The sequence below is a fragment of the Rattus rattus genome, chromosome 4 (genome assembly GCF_011064425.1).
Source record: "Rattus rattus isolate New Zealand chromosome 4, Rrattus_CSIRO_v1, whole genome shotgun sequence".
NCBI classification, from domain to species: Eukaryota; Metazoa; Chordata; class Mammalia; order Rodentia; family Muridae; genus Rattus; species Rattus rattus.
The window spans coordinates 49,948,702-49,973,582 of record NC_046157.1 but is presented as its reverse complement, the minus strand read 5'-3'; the positions used below and the strand labels follow the sequence as shown (position 1 = coordinate 49,973,582).

The following is a 24,881-nucleotide window of genomic DNA, read 5'->3' as shown; positions in this document are numbered from 1 at the left end:
CCAAGAACATAGTCTTCACCAAGTCTGCCTAATTTCTAGGTATACTTGTTATGTTTTTCTAAAACACAGAAATATGCTGCTGTATGTAGGCAGTAGCCAGTTATTGGTGAAGATACTGTTAAACACAGATTTATCTATCAAAGCCAGTGGAGAGGACTGTTAAATGCAGTGGTGTCAGAAATCAGAGTCTTAGCAGATGGGGTTTATGAGGTGGTACTTTGTTACTTTATGGGTTTTGTTTGTTGTTTTTTTGTTTTGTTTTGTTTTGTTTTGTTTTCTGAGACAAGGGTTTCCCTGTGTATCCTGGCTGTTCTAGAACTCTCTCTGTAGACCAGGCTAGTCTCAAACTCAAGAGATCCATCTGCCTCTGTCTCCCAAGTGCTGGGATTAAAGGTGTGTGTCACCACTCAGGTCTACCTTATGCATTTTTTTGACAGACATTGCACTTCATCAATCAACTTAGGAAGAATGGTTTAGATCTTCTTAATCAACAGAAGAACAGACTGTTACTTTTAGGGGCTGATTTCCAGTCTAACCCGCTTTGTACTCTGTACTGGGTGGTAAAGTACTAGGGACGGAAAACCAAGTATATGCCAGCTCTCGTCTTACCAGTGTGTATAACTCAAGTGAAATCTTCTCTTCTCTTTCAGTGCATTTGAAACGCCACTTTATGTTTCGGAACCATCTCTGTCTAGTGTTTGAAATGCTGTCCTATAATCTCTATGATTTGTTGAGGAACACCAACTTCCGAGGGGTCTCTTTGAACCTGACACGAAAGTTTGCACAACAGATGTGCACAGCATTGCTTTTCCTTGCGACTCCAGAACTTAGTATCATTCACTGTGACTTAAAGCCGGAGAACATCCTTCTGTGTAACCCCAAACGAAGTGCAATCAAGATTGTTGACTTTGGCAGCTCTTGTCAGTTGGGGCAGAGGGTAAGTATTACTTTAGGACTTGTATCTTAACAGTAGAGTTAGGAGGGACAGTGTAGCTATTTAAACTGCTGTGAATAATGTGTTTCCAGTTTGGAGGCAACTGGAGGATGGTTATTTACCTTGAATGTGTAGCATATGCTTCACATCCTGCTGATGTCTGTTTAAAGTATCAATGCTTGAATTGGAGGATGATTTTTTTAAAGTGGGTATTTAAAATTATGTTTAGTGCTAAACATTTTTAAAGAAAAAAGATAAAGGAATTAAATATTAGGTGATTTATAGCTCCCAAATGGAGCTTTTAATATAAAAGTTGAGTAATTCTAACTTAAACTAGGATCTTGACTAAATCCTTAAACACCAAGGAGTACACACAAACGTGGTTTTGGTTGTCATGGAACTGTGTAGAAACAGCATAGGGGGTGTATCTATTTGTTTTGATAAATAAGCTTACCCCGCTAAGTTAGATTGATACAGATTCAACATATCAGAATTGTTTTTCTTCACACTGTTGTCTACTGTGATTTAATATTTCTGGTTCAGGAAAGCAGATCATGTGTTCAATCCTGATATCAAACACTATTATCTCTGTCTAGACAAACTGAGATAACTTACCCTTTTCAGCCATTAAGTTTTTAATTATTGGTATTGGTATTTAATAATATGTGTATTGGTATTACATGGGAACTATTTCCAAGATCCACGGAGACAGATGAGGTCAGAGCACTGGGTCAGAGTCAAAAAGTGGCAGGAAGACAGGCATGTGCATGGGAGAGGACCCTCAGGGATTTGGTTTAAAATCTGCTCGACTTAAAAGTAGTCAGGTGACTTCCTTCACCTAGAAACTCTCCGAAACATAGTGTAGTTTGAACAACCTATGTCTAAAATGTTTCAGACTAGAGTATTTGTATTGTAGTCTTGGTCTTTGCTAGGACTCAGATCATAACCCATGCTGCTGTCTACCTCTACGATGTGCCCCAGAGCATGCAGGGTGATGACTTGGTTCACTGTTTCTCTAATGAAAGGGGTTGAATTCTCAGCCAACTTTTTGTTTGGTTATTCCCTTGAAATATTTAGTTATTTGATCATGTTTATGGTGTGGTATTGAACTTTTCTGTTGCTGTGAGTAGTTTTCTTAATCCAATATTGACTATAACTATAAACAAGACATATCAAATTAATACTACTTTGAAATATGTTTCAGATATACCAGTATATTCAGAGTCGCTTCTATCGGTCTCCAGAGGTGCTACTGGGAATGCCTTATGACCTTGCTATCGACATGTGGTCCCTTGGATGTATCTTGGTTGAAATGCACACTGGAGAGCCTCTGTTCAGTGGTGCCAATGAGGTATGTGAAGGGTTGACTCACACTTGTGTTCTGTAGTGACAGCGACACCTCATGTCCTCATAGAAAGGCGGGTGTCATTTGCATCTTAGCTCAGTTGATCTTATCTTACATTCTTTTAATTTTAACTCTTTATCAGTTATATAATGGTAGATCAGAGTTCTGAACTAGTATAAGATAGTTCATATGTCAATGAAGGAGAATGGTAAATTAACCAGAAAGTGGCATTTCGTAGACATTTTGCAGGTTTAAGTACAATAACAGAAAGCTTAACTAAATGGTGAGGCCACCCTGACCAATGATGTGAAACCTGATTAAAACCTGGAGACTGGAATTTAGAACTTCAAGAGCAGTGCCCAGGACAGTCAGTTGGTAGGAGCTGTCTGAGCTGTTGGAGATACACCAAGATTCTGGAGCTGTAGGTTAGAGACCATGCATCTGCAGGCTTCTTTGTTCCTGAGGGATTCTGAAGGTGAGGCCGAGCTGGAAGAGTAAAGGGAACTGATCACCCCTGCTGGCAGCGGAGCTCTTGCTTATGCTTAAATTACTTATTGTAGAACTCTGTTTGCTTTTCATAGAGAAGTTGATCATTGAGGATCTTAATCTAAATTTTGAGTTATAAATGAGAAAAAGAAAGGCCAGATGACTTAACACCGGATGTTCTTATTTTTGTTAAGTTTAGATCTTGTCATGTTACCCAAGCTGGTCCTCAATCAACTCTGGGACTCAAGTGGTCCTCAAACTCAGTCTCAAACTTTTCAGATAACTATCAGATACACACCATCTCCATTGCCATCTTCTTGTCTATATTTAACTTAATTTCAGCTCATGAACTGGTTGGAAGCAGCTTCCAAATTTGTTATTTGAATTTAAGTAATTGTATCTTATAATTGGTAACTTCCTTGGGATTAAACAATATTAGGATCATCTGAGAATCCAGTGACTTCCCAATTTTCTCGTTGTCAGAGCCAAAAGTCCTCTTTTGCATTTGACATTCTCCTCTTCCCTTTGTGTAGGGATCTCTGCAGCGCCTCGCCTCCTCTGTACCCTTCCCCTGACTCTTTCTGCGGCTCCAACATCAGCCACAACCCTGCCTGCCTGGTCCTTTACACGTGTTCTTCTTGTCTTGAAGTGCTGGCTCCCAGGCGGCACTGCAGACTGCTCTCATGTCAGCTTTCCATGGAGCCTTTGTGCCGCCTGCGCAGCCTTCCCTAGCCCTTCTTATCTTCCATGCGCGGAGACTCAGTTTTTGTGGTCTCTCTGCCCCCTTCAGGTTCTTCATCTTTCAGTTCAACCAAAAATATTTTTAATAAATATCTTTCAATTCAACTAAAATTAAGGAATTACATATGTATAGGTAGAGAAGTGATTGGTCAAAAAATTTCTCTGGCAAATCTTTTGTTTTTAGAATTTATCTGTGAAATAGTAGAATACAGATATCTGATTGAGTGTAGTTGTACTTGAGATTAGTCACATCTTGATGTTGAGATACAGCCTTTTGGTTACGTGAACCATGGTGTAACTGTTACTGGTGTAACCTAGTCCAGCATAGTGGGAATTTCACCTGTCCTGAACATATTCTGACCCTTTCCCTGTGTAAGGATTTTCTAAACAGTACAATGTAATGACTTTTTCTAGTATTTGTAATTATAAGGAACCCAGAGAAGATCTAAAGTGTGAGAATATATGTACAAATTATATGCAGATATTAATTTTGTATAAGAAATTTGAGCACCTATGGAGTTGTGCATCCGTAGGTAGGGGCTGGGCTGGGCTGGGCTGATCCTGCTCAGAACTGGTTTCTTGAGGAGGCTTGACTATGTACTTAGCCTCTTCTAAAACAGGCTCTTCCTCTATTTACTCTGCTGTATTCTGTCAGTAAGCATGGTTTCTAGCCTAGTCTTTACTTAAACATTAATTTAATTAATGTTTAAGTTAGTAAGATATTTTTATTGGTTATTTAAAACTTCAAAAACTGACACTTAAATATCCTTCTGTTCTCTCTCAGTGTTTTCTGTTGTATTTGAGATCCTGAGGTACACCGTAGATTTGTATTCTTACTTGTTGATTATCTGCCTTCGCTTCTGTTGAGTGTGCAAAATATGAGGGCAAAAATGTATTTTATCTGTTGGTTTTAGTATATCTTCAATGTCCACAGTGCATCCATCCTCAGGGTCCACAGTGCATCCATCCTCAGGGTCCACAGTGCATCCATCCTCAGTGTCACAGTGTATCCATCCTCAGTGTCACAGTGTATCCATCCTCAGTGTCACAGTGTATCCATCCTCAGTGTCACAGTGCATCCATCCTCAGTGTCACAGTGTATCCATCCTCAGGGTCCACAGTGTATCCATCCTCAGGGTCCACAGTGTATCCATCCTCAGTGTCACAGTGTATCCATCCTCAGGGTCCACAGTGTATCCATCCTCAGTGTCACAGTGTATCCATCCTCAGTGTCACAGTGTATCCATCCTCAGGGTCCACAGTGTATCCATCCTCAGGGTCCACAGTGTATCCATCCTCAGTGTCCACAGTGCATCCATCCTCAGGGTCCACAGTGTATCCATCCTCAGGGTCCACAGTGTATCCATCCTCAGTGTCTCAGTGTATCCATCCTCAGTGTCACAATGTATCCATCCTCAGTGTCACAGTGTATCCATCCTCAGGGTCCACAGTGTATCCATCCTCAGTGTCACAGTGTATCCATCCTCAGGGTCCACAGTGTATCCATCCTCAGGGTCCACAGTGTATATCCATCCTCAGGGTCCACAACAGAACCTTACACAGGATATGTGCACTGTATCTAGGAAAGAATTGACAAACAGAAGTGAACGAATGTACAGTTGAAATTACAGGTTTTGTTTTTGTTTTTAATACAGGTGGATCAGATGAATAAAATAGTGGAAGTCTTGGGCATCCCACCTGCTCATATTCTTGACCAAGCACCGAAAGCAAGAAAGTTCTTTGAGAAGTTGCCTGATGGCACTTGGAGCTTAAAGAAGACCAAAGATGGAAAACGGGTAAAAGTGGGGGCACACTTGTTCTTGAAGGGGACTTCCTTTCGCTCTTTCTTCCTCCCCTTCTCTGCCCCTTTCTCTCTCTCTTCCTCATCAGAGCTGTTTGTTTATAGCTCCTTTGAATTTTCTTGACAACTGTATTAGACTTAACAATTATAAGAAAGGATTTTGTTCAAAGGTTGATTATAGTTGAGCTGACTGCACATGAGCCAGTGTTTGCTTAATGGTCAGGGTTGTTTGGGTTTCGCTAAAAACAAGCAGACTACTGTCTTCCCGTGTTTGGAGGCAGCTGATAAAGGAAGCCAGGATAAAAAATACTGAATCAGTACGCCTCACAGCTCATACATGGGAGTGAGGCCACAGCTGTGGACAGACATTATAATTATAGTCAGTTGTAAGATTTTCTAAGTAGAAAAGATGATTTTTAAGTTTAAGCAGTTCACGGTACTTTTTTAAGGATATAAGTCAATGATAGAGTCTTCTGACGATTTCAGATTCCTTGCTCAGTGACCAAGGTAGCAGGAGGTTTGCATCTTCTAATGCAGGGATAGATTCAAGGACTATTTCTAGACGCCCAATTGTATTAATTTATTAGAGTAAATGATGCAAAATTTGCATCTTGATTTTATGTCTCTGTAATTGGCAGACATCCTCTGGTATAGTCTGGGCTTTACTAAGTAAAAAGAATATACAAATAACTTAATTGGAGTTTTGGCGCATATATGTTACCTTATGGTTATACTTATGCATTTTCAATATTTAAGAGTTTTTCCCTTTAGTTATTTTATCTTGTATTTTAGTGATGCTGCTACCATTTCAGGGAACTGGAGTTGCCGTTTCTTTGCTTTAATTCACATTTACTTAGTTGTAGAGTCTTTTAATGTCTAAAGATTCTTGTTTTGCTTTTTTTCCCTAAAGATTTATTTGTTATGTGTGTGTCTGTATATACATATGTGCATGCCTGAAGAGACCACAAGGGGGCATCGGATTCCCTGGGGACTGGAGTAATATGTTAACTATCCAGTATGCATGCTGGAAACCCAACTCTGGTTCTCTCGGAGAGCAGCACATGCATTTAACCATCAAGACATCTCTTCAACCCTACTTGTTTTGCTTTGATCTTTTTGTTTGTTTTGTAACAGAGTCTTGTGTAGCCCAGGTTGGTTTTAAACTTGCTGTGTGGCTGAGGTGCTAGCTAGGCAAGAACCTCCACGTGAGTGAGCTATGACCCAGCTCTCGGAGACTTATGCACAGTCATTACCTCCTTAATACCTGCTTTGTAACTTCTTGTCTTCCACATTACTCCCTGTAATTGTAGGCCACACAGTTTCTAGTTCCTAATTATACCTGTGACTACAGTCCTATGTACAAGTTGTGACACTTACTGATTCAGTATTGAAATGAGGCATACTGGTGTCTCCAACCCTCTCCAAGTCTAGGCAGATAATAGTCTGTTGAGGAACCTAACTGACACCCTGAGTCTCTCTTTCAGTCGTGGCCCATTTTCCTGTTGAACCAAAGCTCAGTGGAAAATCCTCAGGTTTCTTCACTAGTGTTCCAGGTAGTGTCTGCCAATCTGAATTAGCATTGAGGGATGCGAGCTGCTTTATGAAGTCTCTCTGTAGAATAGTAGGTTTCCATTTTGTCTTTAAGTCTAAGTTGTCCCTCCTTTTACATGAACATTCATCTGGTCAGTTTTCCACATCTCTGTCTTTTCAGAGGGAAACCAAATCGAGCTATAATTATTACTGTTTATTGGTTATTGGGGGCATTTCAGAAATCAGTAGGTCTTTTTCCTTTTAGCATATACTCACTACCTATTAATTAACTTTTAGTTCAGTGAGATTTCCTGTAGTTGAGCTTAGTGACTGACATTTCTCTTTTAGCAAAACTAAAATTTGCAGCAAAAAAAAAAAAATCTTCACTTAGCTGATCTTGCTGTATGGACAGAGATACAAAAAAAATGCAGACATTGTCATTGACCGTGCAGTTTATTTTCTTAGAAGTTTTAATTTTCCATATTTCAGAAGCCTGTATTCAAAGCTTTTAAAAAAATATTTACTTTTTTACACACCAGAAGGGGGTATCAGATCTCATTACAGATGGTTGTGAGCTACCAGGCGGTTGCTGAGAATTGAATTCAGAGCCTTTGGAAGAGCAGTCAGTGCTCTTAACTGCTGAGAAATCTCTCCTAGCCTTCATATTCAAAGTTTTAATGGAATATATATTTTTTTATTGTTATGATTAAAAACACCATGGCCAAAGCATCTTATTAAAAGGAAGGTTAGTTTGGGTTTAAGTTTCCAGAGAATTTTTGTCAGTAATGACTGGGACAGCATGGCAGCAGATGGCAGAAAATGGTGGCTGGAGCAGAGATAGATAGATAATAGATAGATAGATTAATAGATAGGTGATAGGTAGATAGATGATTGATAGATAGATAGATAGATAGATAGATAGATAGATAGATAGATAGATAGATAGCAAACAAGCACACACCGGGAATGTCGTGTGGCTTTAGCCTTGAAGCCTGGCCCTGATTATGTACTTTGTTCAGCAAGGCCAGTCCTGCTAAATCTACTCAAACATTTCTACTACGTTACTAAGTACTCAGACATATGTGTTCGCTTTGCACTCACTACCTAACACAAGATAGTATCTCTACGAGCTCAGCCTTCCTTTCCTACTCTGTTCTGTTTGTCTGATTTCTCTTGCAAGTGGATGTGATCACCAGCTGCACTTCTTAAGAACTGTAATCTCTGGTGTTACCACTGTCAAATGTTTATCTTTTCACTGCAACAAGGCACCTGACAAAAGCAGCTTACAGACAAGAAGGGATTCGTGGTTTGCAGTTTGTAGGCGCAGCACGCTGTGGTCCGCAAGGTGCTGCAGGAGGACCAAGATGTGACTGTCTTTCTCCTTATAGTCAGGAAGCAGAGAGTAGCTGCTGCTGCCGCTGCCCAGCTCTGTTCTTTGTTTCATCTGGGACTCCACCCTTGGCCCCTCCCCTCAGCTGACTAGTGCAGGCCATGGTGCTGCTGTCAAGCATCCCATTTATTTATTGATACAACAGCATCTGGGACCTAATTTGTACCCCAGGACCTAATTTGTTTTACTGCTTCATGGTATTTCATTGACTATACAGGGATTTATTATCTGTCAATGAACTTTTTTGTTTATATCTAATTATAGTTTAATTGATTAAGGCTAGAAAGAACACCACTCGTCTTTTTTCTAGTGACGGTGTCTGAGAATTGCCAGGCCCATGTGTGTTTAGCATTGTTTGTGAGCTTGCCGTAATGTGTAGGGGCAGTGTTGAACATCGCTGGTTGACAACTGCCTGTCTGTAGGGATCTGATTTCATACTTTTCTGTTAAACCAAGTCACCTTCTGTGTCGGCAAGTGTGACTCCTCCTGCACTGTCTGTAACCTAGCAGCACATGTTAGTGTCCTACAGCCGCCTCCACTCACGTGTCAAAGCCCTGCTGGAGCTGCAGTGACACAGACTTTCTGTGAGCCTTCCCCCACCTGCAGAGATGATGGTCATGTGACCCTTGCTCCCGCCACTCATTAAAGAGTGGATTTTTTAATAGACATGCAATATTTTATCCTGATCTGTGATAAAAGCACACTTGGTCCTGGCATTTCATGTAGCACTGAAATGCTACTGAAAGGCTGATCTGGTAAGAGTGGTATTCTCATATGTAGTAGTGGTGTTCCTGATGTAGCCTGTATTTTTTTTTTTTTAACAATTATCTTGAATCGTGTTCCGTTATTTCAAAATATTTGAGAATTTTCTAGATATCTTAATTCATCTCTACTTAAATAGCACTGTGTTTTCCAAATGTGATTTCATTTATTTAAATTATGTAGAGTCTGGTTTTACAGTCTAGAATGGACTCTGTCTTGGTGATTCTTTTCATGCGTATCTGATAACAGAGGGGTGTGTGTGTGTGTGTGTGTGTGTGTGTGTGTGTGTGTGTGTGTGTCTGTGTCTGTCTGTCTGTCTGTCTGTCTGTCTGTCTGTCTGTCTTTTCTCTGTCAGCATCCGAGGGGCAGTTTAACCTTCAGTGATGTACTAGTTACTTTTCTTGTCACTAATGCCTGGCAGGAAGCAACTTCGTGGGTATGACTTTTCTTCAGTGCACAGTCTAGGAGCACTACCTCAGTTCTTGAGGCAGAGGTAGTTCACTGCCTGTTAGAGCTGAGGCTGTTTGCTCGTGGATTTGCTAACCAGGAAGCAGAGGCAGGTGTGCAGCTGGGGCTGGGCCTCCCCAGTGCGCTGCCCCCATCTTAGCTCTGTCTGCCTCCTGGAGGCTCTTCTGCCTCCCCAGGCTGAGCTATGCTAGGGACCAAGTATTCAACGCACGGTCAGATCACTTTGAACCATTACAGGCCGTAGTTATGTGGCAGTTGTCTTTAGTTGTGTCATGGTTTTTAAAGCCTTGTTGGTAGTTTTGTTGTGATTTCTGATGAACTGACGCTTATATTGTCATGAAATGTCCTGTATGTGTGTTAGTGCCCTGCCCCGGCAGGTTTTTTATCCTGACCATTTGCGTGTGTGCGTGCGTGATGGTTGCACACATGAAACTCCTCAACTTTAAACCTTTCTCGTCAAGCATGACTTATATGCAACGTATAGGCAGGACTTGTTTTAACATCTGCTCCTTTTTACAGTGAATATTTATTTCATTCAGAGCAGTGGGTTTAAGGTTTGTCTTTCGTTTAGTTTGTCTGTTTCTCCTTCTTGTTGAGTTTCGAGCTGCTGAGTGCTCTGGAGACTTGTTTTCTCAGCTGACTTCGCAGTTGTGTGTAGTGTTCAGTGTTGTCTCACAATATGCTTCTTTATGTCAGGTTGCCCTTAGATACCTATGCTTTATCCCTTGTATGTTATAACTCCCTTCTAGCTCTTGAGTGCTTGTATGTAAACATCACTTTTGCATGTGTTAGAATCCTTAGAACACATCGACTGTTTACCTCAAGGAAAGGGAAGCGCTGTAGGCACACTGAGTGAGGGGCCCTTGCTGCCGTCCTGTATCCGTGCGCAGCTTGTGCTTATGATTGGAGCATCTGCTGCCTCGGGATACGGCTAATCGCTGTCTGTTCTTAAACTGTCTTCATGGGTCAGAGTGCTAGATTAGCACGCCCAAGAAAGATGGTCTGCCTCTTTCTTAGGTGCAGTGTGAGGAAAGTCAGTGTTTGTTCTTGGCACTATTTATTGTGATGTGGTTTTCCTTTCCCTTCAGGGTGCTTGAACAGGTTATCTTTATACTTGGTTATTAAGCACTTGTGCTCTTTGATTTGTTTTGTGTGTACTCTCAGAGGGTGTTGAAATCCTTGGGTTTGTGAACTGTGCCTTTCGTAGCACCTCAGATGTTAACAAATGTTTATCCTGACCAGTCTTCCTTCTAGTTGTCCAGTTCCATGGATGGATGTTCTGCCATGCTCAGTGTTGCCCTGAGATCCTCAGGCTTCAGAGGGGCATGCAGTAGCACCTACCGTGCTTTCATGTTTTGAATTTGGTTAATATTTTTGCTCTGTTTTTTGGTTACTTTTTTTTTTCACCTTGGCTCCCCAGCATTGGAAGTGTTCAGCAGGCTGGAGAAATACATGTCATGGGCCACTCCTTAAAATCCACCTAAATGGAGGATGTACTTTTGGTACTTTTGTCATCCCAGTGGGGGCTGGGGGCAGGCAAGATGGAGACACCCTGGGGTTCCAGGCCAGTAAGAGACCCTGTCTAAAGAAAGGAGAAAGTGACACTGGGGCTGCTTGGTCACAACACGCAAATGTAAAGCAGGGTCTCCACTTAGTATTTTACTTTAAAAATTCATATTTGTCCTTATTTTTTACAGTTTCTCCTTTTCTGAAATCCCATTTATTCACGCGTGTTGCCTATCTTCTATTAAACTATATACCTTACACGTTTATTACTAAAGTTCCCTGCCTGCTAGTTCCCTGCCTGGGAAACGCCGGGCCATTTGTCAGCACGGATTGTTGACTCATTTTCCCCACTAAATTATAGACTCTGTTATTTGTTTCTGTAATTTTTTTAAAAAACCTTTAAAAAAGTTTCAGTTTTTCTGTATTTGAGAATGGCTGACTTGTGTCATTTCCATGAGAAGCAGACATGTCTCTTGTACTGTCAGAAAGGTCTGAGTGTGGGTGTTTAGTGTGTGACTCAGGTTTATTACCATCTGAGGAGGCTCCTTCAAGCATTGTTTGCTTACAACTGAAGGAGGCTCTCAAGCTCTGGACACACTGCCGCTCACTAGCAGCCCAGGCATTGTCCTCCAGCGCCTTTGCTGCCTTCCCTGTGTGGCTGTTAATGCCTTGTCAGATCAAGGCTGAGTTACCCTTGCTTGGGTCTGGCAAGGTGGCCCCTTCTCCCCTTACAGGACTCTTGTAACCTAATAGCAGCTCTTTGGGGCTGGGATGTGGTCAGTATAAGGACACTTGCTGAACATGTACAACTGTGATTTGTCCTGTTTCCTGACTTTAAACAGCACTTAGCATCTACTTAGCGTTTGTAGAAAGGTGAAGACGACATTGTTCCCTGTTACTGATGAGTATCAGTAAATGCCATCCTGTGGTTAAGCAGCTCATGAACCATTTTGTAAAAGAAAAGGAGCAGTCAGCTTTTCACTGTCTGAGTAGGTTTGGGTGGACTGATCCCTCTACTTTGAGTGACATGCACAGCTTTACTGAGCCACCTTTAGGGAGGCAGTGCAGCATGTTCTTTGGTGCAGAGCAAACCTGGCATTGTGGTGGGCACTTTCATTCCAGTTGCAGCATTTGGGAGGCAGAGGCAGGCAGACCCCCGTGAGTTTCAACCTAACCTGTTCTATGTGTAGTGAGCTGCAAGTCAACCAAGACTACACAGTAAGACCCTGTCTCAAAACACACATTACTTAGAGAGTGAAGCAGGTCAGAACCCATTCTGCCCTGCTCTGTGGAAGCCATCATGGTTGGAGATGTGTGGATTTCTGTGTCTTGCTCTGTCTTTGCTTGCTTGTCTCACAGCCTTGAAAACAGGAGCCATGCTCCTGAGTGAAGCAGCTTTAGAAACCTGGCTTCGGGCGGGGCCAGAGGGCGGGGCAGCGCCTGCTTGCTGCTGAGCTCCGCTCTGATAGTCCTTGTCTTTGGTTTTGCTCTTAAAACCGTACTGAGCATGGGTGTTAGGTGCAGAGTGGGCTGGGGGTCGGGGGTCTAGCTATTTCAATAATGGTCTTTTTTCACAAAGCCTTGTATATTTGGAGTAGATCATATAAATGTTACATCTCCTACCAAACTTAGAGACAAGTTTTTGTTCTCTCTTCTCTACAGGAGTACAAACCACCAGGAACCCGTAAACTTCATAATATTCTTGGAGTGGAAACAGGAGGACCTGGCGGGCGGCGTGCTGGGGAGTCAGGTCACACTGTAGCTGACTACTTGAAGTTCAAAGACCTCATTTTAAGGATGCTTGATTATGACCCCAAAACTCGGATTCAACCTTATTATGCCCTGCAGCACAGTTTTTTCAAGAAAACAGCTGATGAAGGTACAAACACAAGTAACAGTGTGTCCACCAGCCCTGCCATGGAGCAGTCCCAGTCTTCAGGCACCACCTCCAGCACCTCCTCCAGCTCAGGTCAGCGTGGGGGTGGGGTGGGGGTGGGGGTGCGCACAGCGGGCTGTTTGTGGCTTTCTGTTTGCTGGGGGCGGGGGTGGGGGTGGTGGTGGTGGTGTTTCCTTTCTCTTTAGGTTTTTTGAGCCAGGGTTCCTCTCTGTAGCCTTGGCTATCCTGGACCTCCCTTTGTAGACCATTCTGGCCTCGAACTCACAGAAATCCTCCTGCCTCTGCCTTCCGAGGCTGGGATTTAAGGCCCAGTTCCAATGTGGGATTCTTTCAGAGTATTTATTATAAACTAATTGTTTGAATTTGAATTTTGTAAATGGGTAGCAAGGGATTGTTTTACTTTAATCTGTTCTGTGTGTGTCTCTTAATTCAGTCCCTGTATACACCTGCCCGGCTGTATAGTTAGTAGCAAATTAACTGTTAAATGAGCATGTGATCACTGTCTGCCAAAGCTACTTATAGCCAAGTAAATGGACTTGAATGTCCATTTAAATGGACTCTGTCCTTGAATTTTTGCTTTTCTGAGGAGAACCTGGCTGTATAACAGGTGATGTAGGAAGTCATCTAATATTCCAGTAGCTTTGTGGTATATTTCAAGTTAATACCGTAGCTTGAAAGTTTTGTGTATCTGCATATGTGCTGTGTAGTACATGCACATATGTGTGCATATGTACACACCTAAGGTCACATGTAGGGGCATGACACTGTGTGTCTTCCTTATTACTTGGAAATAGGAGTCCCACTGCATCAGAGTCCTGCTGTTGTATCCAGGCTGCCTGGCCAGTGAGTTCTTGGGAGTGGCACCCCCTTCCCTAAGTCCTGGGGTTCATTCAGGCCAGGTTTTTATATGAATGCTGGAGACCCACACACAGGTCCAAGCACTTGCAGAGCAAGGACTCTTACCTGAATGTCCTTTTTACCCTGAGTGACAGTAACGGCAGTCTTAGATACTAACTTGAGCAGAATTAGCTTTAAACTCACAAGTTATTCCGTGTCTTGATGTTAAAGGTGGATCCTCGGGAACGAGCAACAGTGGGAGAGCCAGGTCGGATCCGACGCACCAGCATCGGCACAGTGGCGGGCACTTCGCTGCTGCTGTCCAGGCCATGGACTGTGAGACACACAGTCCCCAGGTGAGCATCCCAGGCTCCTGCCTCGATCCCACTAGCTTTGGCTGTATGAGCTGCCATGGGCTGTCAGGGTGACTATGTGTGTGTCCTTTGTTCTAAAGGCATGGAGTATCCTCACTGCTTAGCAAGTAAAACTCCGCTCCTTGTTAGAAGTGAGAACACACATTGGGTAAACGCGCCACTGTCCTCCCAGGTGTCTCCCCCAGGTTTATCTTCTCATTTGCCACAGCAGCTTCTGGATGTCAGCAGTTTGCTCCCTGCCTCTCAGTAGGTGCTGAGACCTCTAGGTGCACCATGAGTTTACTCTGTGAGCTGTGCAGTCTGGACCCTGTCGTTAGCCTCTCGTGGCTTCTAGCATTCCTCATCCTGCTTCTGAATCAGTTTGTCATGCATTTTTAACCTTGGAAGTATTTGCTTTGCTTTTTAAACTTACTGACATTAATGAGTGTAATAATAAAGTAATGTTAAGGTTTGTGTGGAGCATGTAGGAGGGTAGAACTGTGGAGATGCCATCTTAGCTATATCTCATTGCCATGGTAAAGTCGCAGGTAGAAACAGTGTCAGGATGACAGGGTGGACTCTGGCTCTCAGTTCAAAAGGAAATCATACATTATGTCAGGGAAGACGTGACAGCAGGCAGGGGAAGCAGGGTGGCAGGGTCAGGAGGCCTCTGCAAGCAAGAAAGAGGAAATGGGGCTGCGCTATAGAGCCTGGAGCCCTACCCCATAGAGCCTCAAGACCTGCCCCATAGGCCAGCCTCCTCCAGTAGAGGCTTCACCCCTGTCACTTGCTGCCAGCTGGGGACCAAGCATTCAAACACAGGAAGGAGGTGTTTACTGTTCAGACAAGAACACAGAACCTTAATGAGATAACGCCCCCTGCACTCTGTGCTACATTTTGATTCTTTGTTCGAGAGGACAGTCGGTTATTTGTAGAGTAAGGAAAATCTGTGCTAGATTGGTGGTCATTCCTTTGTTGTGATTGGGCTGATTGGTTCTTGTGGATAAACTATCATACTGTTCTGTCCTCACTCTTCTTATTCACCAGAGGCAACATTGCTCAGAGAATCCCTTCTTCCTGTTGTCTGTGAAATGCTTCCAACTTCTCCACACTCTTCCTGACTCTCCCGCTGTGGTACTCGTCATACAGGCATTCTGTGGTGGTGGCGATGCCTGTGCACCTGCTTTCTCACAGCCTGCCTGTCTCCGCTGTCACTGGGCTTCTTGTTGAAGGCCAGGCCCATGTCCCCTCCTTCCTTCGTGAACTCTGGTTCCTTGTGTTTCTAGTATACAGCCAATTTCCCTCTGGTTCTTGTCTCCCTCACCTCCCTACAGTTTCTTGAGTTTCCCCCTGGTCTTCAGCAGCCCTCAGCTCAGTGCTCTCATGCTTGCCTTCATTGTCATCTGGCCGTGTTTGCAAGTGTTGACTCAGTCACGTGCATTGAATTGCTCTACTTTTTCTGGTAGTGTCTTTGGTTCTCCATTTCTTTGTTCCCCCCTCCCTTAGCTGTCTCTTTTTGAGGGTGTTCCTGTCTTCTATGCTTTGAGATGACCTCGCATACTTCCTTCTTGGTCTCACCCCTTATTGTCAGTCATCGCAGTCACCATTTTTAAAGCATTGCTTCCTGCTTACCCCTGACTGCACTTAACTCCTGAGACCCCTGGGTTGCTCTGGGCTTTCTGTAAATATCATTCTGCAAGTCTTAGCAGTAAGAAGCCTCTTCTACTATTAGCGGTTGTTTTATAACAATGGCTCTAACCTCACTCATTTGCTGTCATAAATTTAGGGCCAGGGAGTTAGTCTTCGGGTTAGTGAAGCGTGACTTCTGATTTTATGCATATATAGTCAGCCTTTCCACTATGAGAGCTATGTGTGCCCTGTCTTTCTATGAAGGAGACCGGCTGCTCTTTCCTGTGTCCTGTCTAAGTGCTTGTCAGCCTGAGGCACCTCTGCAGACATGTGAACTTTGCTACTCCAGTCTGAATGTTTCCCTGCTTTATGTAGCCCTTGTTTCCCTTGTACCTGGAACTAACATGTAGATTCCTGTGACAGAAATGCCTTTGTGCTCTGTCCCCTAACTAGGCCTTTCTTTATCCTCTGCACTCAAATGCTCAGATCTTTTACTCTGAGGGATGTGCCATGTGGGTCTCCCTCCCCAGCTTTCCTAATTCTTCCTGCGTTGGCTTAGTGGCACAGCTCATACTTAGTAAAGTGTTTTGGGCCTTCCTTTGTTCCCCTCGTTCATGTGTGTGTTCATGTGTATATGGTCTATGTACTGTAAACATACATAGTCATTCCCAGAATAGCACAGCTGTATGTTCCCACCCACCTTACAGAGGTCACTGATCTGTTGGGCAAGCCCAGCTGGCGTTTCTTCTTGTGATCGTTGTCGTCCTGCCTTCAAGAAGCTGGAGTCACGGGCATGCTGCACTGTGCCCAGCACTCTTTTCTTTTTGAGTTCAATTGTTTTTAGTTGTTTATTTATGTTGAGTGTGTATGTATGTGGCTGCATGGGAACCATAGCATGCTTGCGGATGTCAGAGGACAACTTGAGGGAGTCGTCTCTCCATGTCTGCCAGGGGCAGAGGGAAATCTGAGTTAAACTCTCAGACTGTCAGGGTTGTTGGCAAATGCCTTTACCCGCTGAGCCATCTGGCTGGCCAGTCTTTTAATAATTGATACCGTCATGTAGTAAGAAGAAAGAGACCACAGAGGTGGTTCATGAGAAGCCCTCTTCTTCATGTCAGCTAGTGTAATACAAACTAGTATTGTAACTTTTATGTCTTTGAAAAGATGTTCTTTATGGAAAAGTAAACCTAGCTATATATTATCAGATAATGTATTTAATCAGGTAATATTTTATATGCAGACAAAATATTTATACACAAACACCTTCGCCAGGTATATTATATACACTAGCCTCTTTTTTTTGTTTGTTTTTTTTTGTTTGTTTGTTTTTTTTTTGTTGTTTTTTTTTTTTGTTCTTTTTTTTGAGCTGGGGACCAACCCAGGGCCTTGCGCTTCCTAGGTAAGCGCTCTACCACTGAGCTAAATCCCCAACCCCACACTAGCCTCTTTATGAACACTGTCACATACATACACAGTTTTATACCTAGATCCTTCTTCACTTGGCGTAGATTGGTATTCTTCCTATATCACAGTAAAACTTTATTTTATACTGCTTTGCAGTATTACATTGTTCAAATATTTCATGAGTGATTTCGCTCATAGCTTATTCATGGGCATTTCTCTTATCTGTAGTCAGTTTCACTATTTTTGATATCATAATAAAAACTTTTAAGTACACCAGTCACACATGCACATTTTGTCTGTGTTCTAAATTCCTAGAAACAGTTGGAAATGAAATTGCTGAGTCAGAGTGAGGTAACAAGGATTATGGTCATGATTGTCCTCTGTATGATCTGACAACTCAGTAAGTTGAGTATTAAAAGTAATTGCCAACTTGGAGTATAGTGGTAGAGCATTTGCCTGGAGCACACGGTGCCCTGGCTACATTAATCTCCAGCAGCATGTAGGTGCACAGACTTCTACACTTCCCCCCAAAGAGTAAAGGAAGAAAGTAATGGAAAAGTGTGCTTTGGAGTTCCATTATCTGTGCTTGGCTTCATTGTCTATATCCACTATGGTCTGAAAATACCAAACAAAGGAAGAACCATTTTATCTTTATAAAACTGTGTGCTTCTGAATAACAGGATGAGATCTCATCCCATTCTTTCCTGTGTCCAGCTTTGTCTGTACCATATACACAGCCTACCAGTCACTTGGGAAGGAGGCATCCTCATTGCCAGATAACTTTCTGTGCAGCCACTGTGACTGTATCAGTGGCTGTCGTAATTTAACCACGTGCTTATGGGTTCAACTCAGAAGCAGCGTGCTGTCCACTCAGGTCAGTCAGAGAGCGCTCAGTCGGGTGCAGTTAGTCTCTGTATTCTACACATGGGTCTCTTCTCTCTGCCTAGGAGCATAGGTATGCTGCAGGGGTCGGCCCTGCCCCTTAGCAGAACCCTTCTCTTGTGTGGTGTGTGGTCACAGTAGCAAGTATTTCTCAGCTGAGACAGCATGGATTGGAGCCGTGCGTGTTTCGATAGATTTTGGTGCAGTTGTTCACGGTTTACCAGTTGAGTATCTCCAATCTGAAATTGTAATTGCTATATTTTTAAAGCATTTCATAGTAGATTAAGAATGGTCAGCCTTTAATTTTTTTTTTATGAGATTGTTGCCAGTTTTGTTTTCCCTACTGGATTTTCAGGAGTTTCATTTCTGTACAATTTTTATCAAATATTTATTTTAACAATTTATGCTAGAGACTGGTGGTAGAGACAGCCTTTGCCTTTTCAGAGCTCACAGTGACATAGTAAACACACTAAAACACAGATAAAAACAACAAGTGATGATTCTATACCAAAGAAAGACTTGGGGTATTCCTCTGAGGTAGGTATTGCCTGCATGGGGTTGGTAAAGTTCTGTGCTAACCCCAGCACCGTCACCCCAGCAGTCCAGAGTCATGTGACTGAGAGGACGTTTGTTAGACTGAGGCATATTGAGTGAAGTAAACTAAACACACAGTCTCCGAGGTGGGCATCTGAGAGAATGTGGGGAGTTTCCTCTCTGTGAGTACAGCAGTCAAGTAAGTGTTGATTTGTCATTGGTGTGTCATTTATGACTGGTCTCTTACCAGGTTGTGACTCTACACCCCCTAGGCCCAGTTAGTTGCCATGGCATGGTACCCAGCAGACAGACTTAGTGAGACCTAGACAGACTTAGTCTGTAGTCCTGCTGGTGGCTAAGGGAGTGCATAGAAGGCTGGAGCGTGTGGTGCAGTCATCTGCAGTGTAGTGCAGTGACTATGGAGTGGGGATATGGAAAGGCAGCGAGGGCGGCACGGCAGCAGCCTTTGCCACATGCACTTAGGACGGCAGCCGGAACCCAAGCAAAGATTAGAAAAGAAAGCATTCTCTCCAGGAGGAAACAGTGAGTTCAGAAGCCTGAAAGCATAAGTTCAGGTCAAGGGGTGGGAAGAAGACCTGGGCTGATTGGAACTCACGTAAGTAAAGAAATATTGGAGAAACAGCAGTGGAAGATTGAAAGATGGTGTCAGGGGTTGGGGATTTAGCTCAGTGGTAGAGCGCTTGCCTAGGAAGCGCAAGGCCCTGGGGTTGGTCCCCAGTTCGGAAAAAAAAAAAAAAAAAAAAAAGAAAGAAAGATGGTGTCAGGATTTAGGATGACTTTATGCACACTAGGATGCATTGAAGGGATTTTGGACAGGGAACAAGCTGACTTGGAAGGATATTGTGCTCCTCTCAGTGGGTTGGAAAGGGCAGGGACGGACATGGGGCTGCCCATGAGTGAGTGAGTGAGTGAGTGTTTGTGCTCAGGCGTGGGTTAAGCTTGGAAATAGTGCTGATAACCCTGTCACAGTGCTGCTCCCTCAGGTGTGCCAGCAGCTGATAACCCTGTCACAATGCTACCCCCACAGGTGCGCCAGCAGTTTCCGGCTCCTCTGGGCTGGTCAGGCACTGAAGCTCCTACACAAGTCACTGTTGAAACTCATCCTGTTCAAGAAACAACCTTTCATGTAGCCCCTCAGCAGAATGCATTGCATCATCACCATGGAAACAGTTCCCATCATCACCACCACCACCATCACCACCACCACCACCATGGACAGCAAGCCTTGGGTAACCGGACCAGGCCAAGGGTCTACAATTCTCCAACAAATAGCTCCTCTACCCAGGATTCTATGGAGGTTGGCCACAGTCACCACTCCATGACATCCCTGTCTTCCTCAACAACTTCTTCCTCGACATCTTCCTCCTCTACTGGTAATCAAGGCAATCAGGCCTATCAGAACCGCCCAGTGGCTGCTAACACCTTGGACTTTGGACAGAATGGAGCTATGGACGTTAATTTGACCGTCTACTCCAATCCCCGCCAAGAGACTGGCATAGCTGGACATCCAACATACCAATTTTCTGCTAATACAGGTCCTGCACATTACATGACTGAAGGACATCTGACGATGAGGCAAGGGGCTGATAGAGAAGAGTCTCCCATGACAGGAGTTTGTGTGCAACAGAGTCCTGTAGCTAGCTCGTGACTACATTGAAACTTGAGTTTGTTTCTTGTGTGTTTTTATAGAAGTGGTGTTTTTTTCCCAAAAACAAAAGTGCAAAGCTGCTTGAATCAGAAGGAGATTAACACACTGAACCGCTACGAGAGGGCAAAGCTGACTTTTTTAACTTGAAAAGATTGCAAAGGGACAATGAAGTTTTTAAGAGCCATGTCCACCCATCTTCACGGAGAGCTCAGAGTGTCCTCTTTCTGCCTCCCCCATTTATCTTCCATCTCCCGGTCACAGTGGGTTTTGTCTTTCTATCCAACAAAAGTTAATGTTCAGCTGTTGGTCTTGGTCATTTGCCAACTAATTTTAAAATAAAAAGGCACTGCACATAATTTGCATAAAGGGCCCCATAGGGTGTTTTGGTTTTTTCATTTTTATTTTTTCCCCTTTTCCCCTGTTTTCTTTTGTTTCGTTTTGGGTTGGGGGTGGGGTGGGAAATTCGGGTTTTTCTGTCCTCTACACACTTGGGCACGGAAATGCAGTACTGTAAGGAAGAGGGACCTCCAGCACACACAAACATCATCTTCAGCTGTGTGAAAGGGACGATTGTGTTGGCGTTTGTAAGGCACACTAAGCATGCTAAGTGGCGGGATCAGGACTCTCCTGTCTGAACATACTGAGGAGCAAAGCAGCCATTGCATGGGATCCTGTGGTCTCCTGTTGGAGAGGCCACAGGAAGATGGGATGGAACGTGACTGGTCTCCTTACCAAGGCGCACTGAGAAGCAATCAGCGGGTCGGTCGGTTGTGGCCAGTCCTGGGGAGGTCTGAGTGGTGGTCCTTGGGATAACCTTTGGCCTTATGGATTTGGACTCGGAGTTAGAAGAGCCCACCATTTCAGATGCAATCACTTATGGACATGCGTTTGCAGACAGTCCTTAATGCTGAAAACACAGAGAATGGGTAATTCAAGAGGCCTTTCTTTTAAAATAGACTTTTGTGACCCACTAATTGTAAGGTATTGCCAGGTCACTTTGCGTGTGTCATAAAGCTGACTCCCTTCTTGGTTGAAGGCCACAGAGGTAGTGGTTTGCTTTGACGGAAATAGCTACAGCTGTGTCCCTTCCTGCTTTTACCTTTTCTTTGGCTTTTTCTCGGCACGTGGTGTCTCCACCATTTCTTCTGCACAAAGACGTCTTCTGTTCATCCTGAACATTTTAAAATGCAGAATTTTATGTGACTGCTTTTTTGCCTCACAATTATGCTGTGAATTTTACAAAAATTTATTTTCTTTTTTGATAATTTATTGTACCAAAGCTGTTTTTATAGCACATAGATGTCTGTAACCAATAATGTAGCCGTTCTGCACTTTGACACAAGGTGTACCTAGACCATTTTTAAATGTCAGTTGAAAATTATGGCTGTACTATTGCTTAAACAAAACTGGAACTGTTGTTGACTCCATAGCCAATCCACTTACAGCACTCTGTGTACTGGACAGAATAGATTGACATCTAATTCAAGATTACACCACCTGTCTGTCACATTCTGAATGTGCTCAGGCTTCTGAAGGGAAAGGGACGCTGGACCCAGAGGCTGTGGAGCCAGCAGTTGGTCTTGTTTCCTGATTAACTTCCTTGTAAACTTGAACTTGCGACCTTGACTGACCCGGCAGGTCCCCAGTAGGAACAGGAGGAAGGCAGAGCTCTAGTGTGACCTGAAGCGAGCAGGCGGGCACTAAGAGGCCTTGTCTGGAGACTACGCTGCCTTCCTGTAACACAGTCTGGCAGTGGCTAAATTTGTATTCACATTTAAATTGAGCAATCTTAGGGTGTGATACTCTGAAGCGGTTGAATTGGGAGAATGAAGATAGAGTAATTTCCCTGTCCAGGATCAAAAGAAGCCTAGAGAGAAGCAGTAATCTACCTCTGCCGATAACCTGTTGGAAGCAACTCAGCAGAACGCCACGTTACTTTTTATTGGTTAACTCCATGTGGCTCACTAGGTCACTTTTTTTTTTTCCTGAGCAAAAGCAGGTTTTTTTATGTAAACTTTGACAACAGAAAGGCCCAAGCTCTGTGAGTGCAGTGGAGACCCGGAGAGCCCCGTTTCTATAAACACAGACACTTGGGGTGTTAATCAGGAAATCCATATTTATTTTGTAATTAAATGTCACGCCTGTGGATTGTTTTGAACTTGGTAGTTCCTGAGAGTTTGCGTACAGAGGCCTCTTGAGCACAGCACTGTTGGGAGGGATCAGCGTCTGCGGCTGCGGAGCCCAGGCCACACCACGTGGCTCAGGTCATTCTTTTTTCTTTCCGTGCTGGTTGCCACATTTTAGCAAGCACCAAAAAAGAAAGCAGTTTTTAAACCGATATTTACATAAAGAAAACCACAGAATCCAGTGCTTCTGCATACTGTGTTATGTTGCAGTCCAGTTTTGTGTGCTTTACTACACAGTTTGGTTACAGGACTTCTGTGCATTGTAAACATGAGCAGCATGGAGAGGCTAAATGCCTGTGTTCAGATTGTAAGATCTAGTCCGGACTTGCTGTGTATATTGTAACGTTAAATGAAAAAAGACCCCCTTTGTATTATAGTCATGCGGTCTTATGTATGATAAACAGTTGAATAATTTGTCCTCAGAGTCTTTACTATGCTTTTTTAAAAATTAACTTAAGGAAAAAATGTAAACAGTAAAAAAGAAACAAACAAGCAACCTTCCTGTGCAGTGAAGCAGTTCAGGTCTGTTAGGTCAAGCAGGCACAATTTAGCGACCTGTGTAAAGGGAAAAGCCGTGAGGCAGAGGCATCAGCTTCAAGTGTCTTTGAAAGTAAAGATTGGAGGTCTAACAGATGATTTGGTTTTTAAAATGGATTCTTTACGTGAGTGGTTATCATGTTCAGTTGCTGCTCCCATGTGGTACTGTCTCCGTGTTGAGAGCATGTGGGAACCCTGCACTTCTCCTGAGGCTCTGGCCTGTTAGGGTGAAGGACAGAGCTGAATGCTGCCTCCCTAACTCTGTTCCCTGGGGGACACAGTAGTCACTTTGCTGTACACAGCCTGGAACCCCTGCCATGCACGCTCAGGCAGTTTCTAGCCCACAGCCTTCTCTTCTCTTCTCAGTCTGCACAGGGTCTGTTGAGCGACCTCCAGAAGGTAAGAAACTTAGGTAGACACTAATGTGATTCTGGACACTGAGTGGGAACAGAGAACTAACTGCCTTTTTGTTACAGGATCCTTTTTTAGTTAGGTAACAAGCTTATTTTGTGATACTGGACAACAAACCCAAGACTTATTTATACCTAATAAATAGTAGAACTACTTTTTTTTTTCCTTTTTTAATGAAGCTGCAGTAATCTAAGGCCTCAGAACCGTGTCACTGTCCTTGATTCCCACTTCTTTGCCATTAAATGTCATGTTCTCACAGTGGGACACACTAGACAGGCGGGAGGCACCGCTTTGTGTGAGTGGTCTGCTTTTATTTCACTTTCCTTGAGAATTCAAGCTCCAGACTCCTCTCCTACATCTGTTTTTGTCCTGGAGATGTATGTAGATCTCATGGTTCATTCTAAACACACAGCCAGACCTCAGCGCTCTGTGTGAGGGAAGCCTAGAGGTGGAGACTGAGCGTGCAGAAGCCCCACACAGCAGTGTTGCACGTCCGCAAGGTCACCTGAGCAGAGTGCTTCCTGCAGCCTGACTTCTGAGTGCACACAAGCTATCGAGGGCCTTGGCAATGTTCAGACCCAGGCGGCAGCCCCTGCTCGTCTTTTCTTCATACTCTATTTGCCAGGCCCTAGGTGTCGGCAGCTGTCAGCAGGAAAGGTAAGCCAGGCCGCTCTGGGTCAGGACTGGGTTTGTAGCACCATTAAGGTTGGCAGAACACAAGCACTTGGTCACTTTCCAACATAGTCTCCTCCTTAATCTTGACACCAAGCTTTTCTTCAACCGGATACTGATGTAAGCACAAAGTAACTGTAAATGAGCGGCTTCTCAGCCTGGGGCCCCTTTGGGGGTTTATCAGCCTTTAATGAGTCACCTAAAACCATTGGAAAACACAGATCTTTCTGATCCATAACAGCAAAATTGCAGTTAAGTAGCAACAAAAATAATTTTATGGTTGAGGGGTCTCCACACCATGAGGAACTGTTAAAAGGGCCACAGCTTTGGGAAAGGTAAGAGCTGCTGGCCTGCATTCCTGTCAGTTGAAAAGCTTCTGTAGCACATGCTAAACTCTCACCTGAATCCCTGCCCCCCCACCCTGATGAGAGGACTACACATAGGTCTTTGACCCAGCTCTCTGGCCTACCCTCCATAGGCTGGGTTGGGTTCAAGGAACAGTGCTCAGAAAGGAGTCACGCTAGCTAATAAAATACCTTTACACTTGAGTGTGGGACAAAGCACAAACTCACCACGAAGATGGAGAAATCACTGGCCTGCCACGAAGGATGGATCAGGGCTCTGAACATGGGAGGCGAGGGCCTGGAGGTGGGGGTGGCGATTGGCTTGCCAAGTGTCCTAGGAAAATGCTCTGATCATTCAGATTGGGGCATTCCAAAAGCACCAAGCAGACCTTGCTGCCTACACGCTGTCTGGAAAACTGCAGTTGACTTGATCATCATCCCAATTACATTTTGTAAGACTGTTACCTTTAGGTTTTTCTCTTATTCTTGTAGTCATAAATCCCTTCAGCTGTCCCCTAATTCTTCACCCGAAGCCAGCATCATAGAGAGTGTGGCGACTCTGG

The 24,881-nt window shown here is 43.8% G+C and overlaps 1 protein-coding gene across 5 annotated transcripts in view; it reads left to right on the top strand.

Annotated features, from left to right (window-relative positions):
• Dyrk1a (dual specificity tyrosine phosphorylation regulated kinase 1A) overlaps positions 1-22,776 on the top strand; it is a 119,271-nt gene extending 96,495 nt beyond the window's left edge. For 4 of the 5 annotated variants that reach the window (XM_032900382.1, XM_032900378.1, XM_032900381.1 and 1 more), the window contains 6 exons: positions 651-937; positions 2,139-2,285; positions 5,162-5,302; positions 12,626-12,932; positions 13,929-14,053; positions 19,548-22,776. In XM_032900382.1, coding sequence (XP_032756273.1) covers positions 651-937; positions 2,139-2,285; positions 5,162-5,302; positions 12,626-12,932; positions 13,929-14,053; positions 19,548-20,168 — 1,628 coding nt within the window. In that variant the 3' untranslated portion in view covers positions 20,169-22,776. The remainder of the gene's footprint in view (positions 1-650; positions 938-2,138; positions 2,286-5,161; positions 5,303-12,625; positions 12,933-13,928; positions 14,054-19,547) is intronic. The other variant, XM_032900379.1, reaches the window with a different exon arrangement.
• Positions 22,777-24,881: the final 2,105 nt, after the last annotated feature.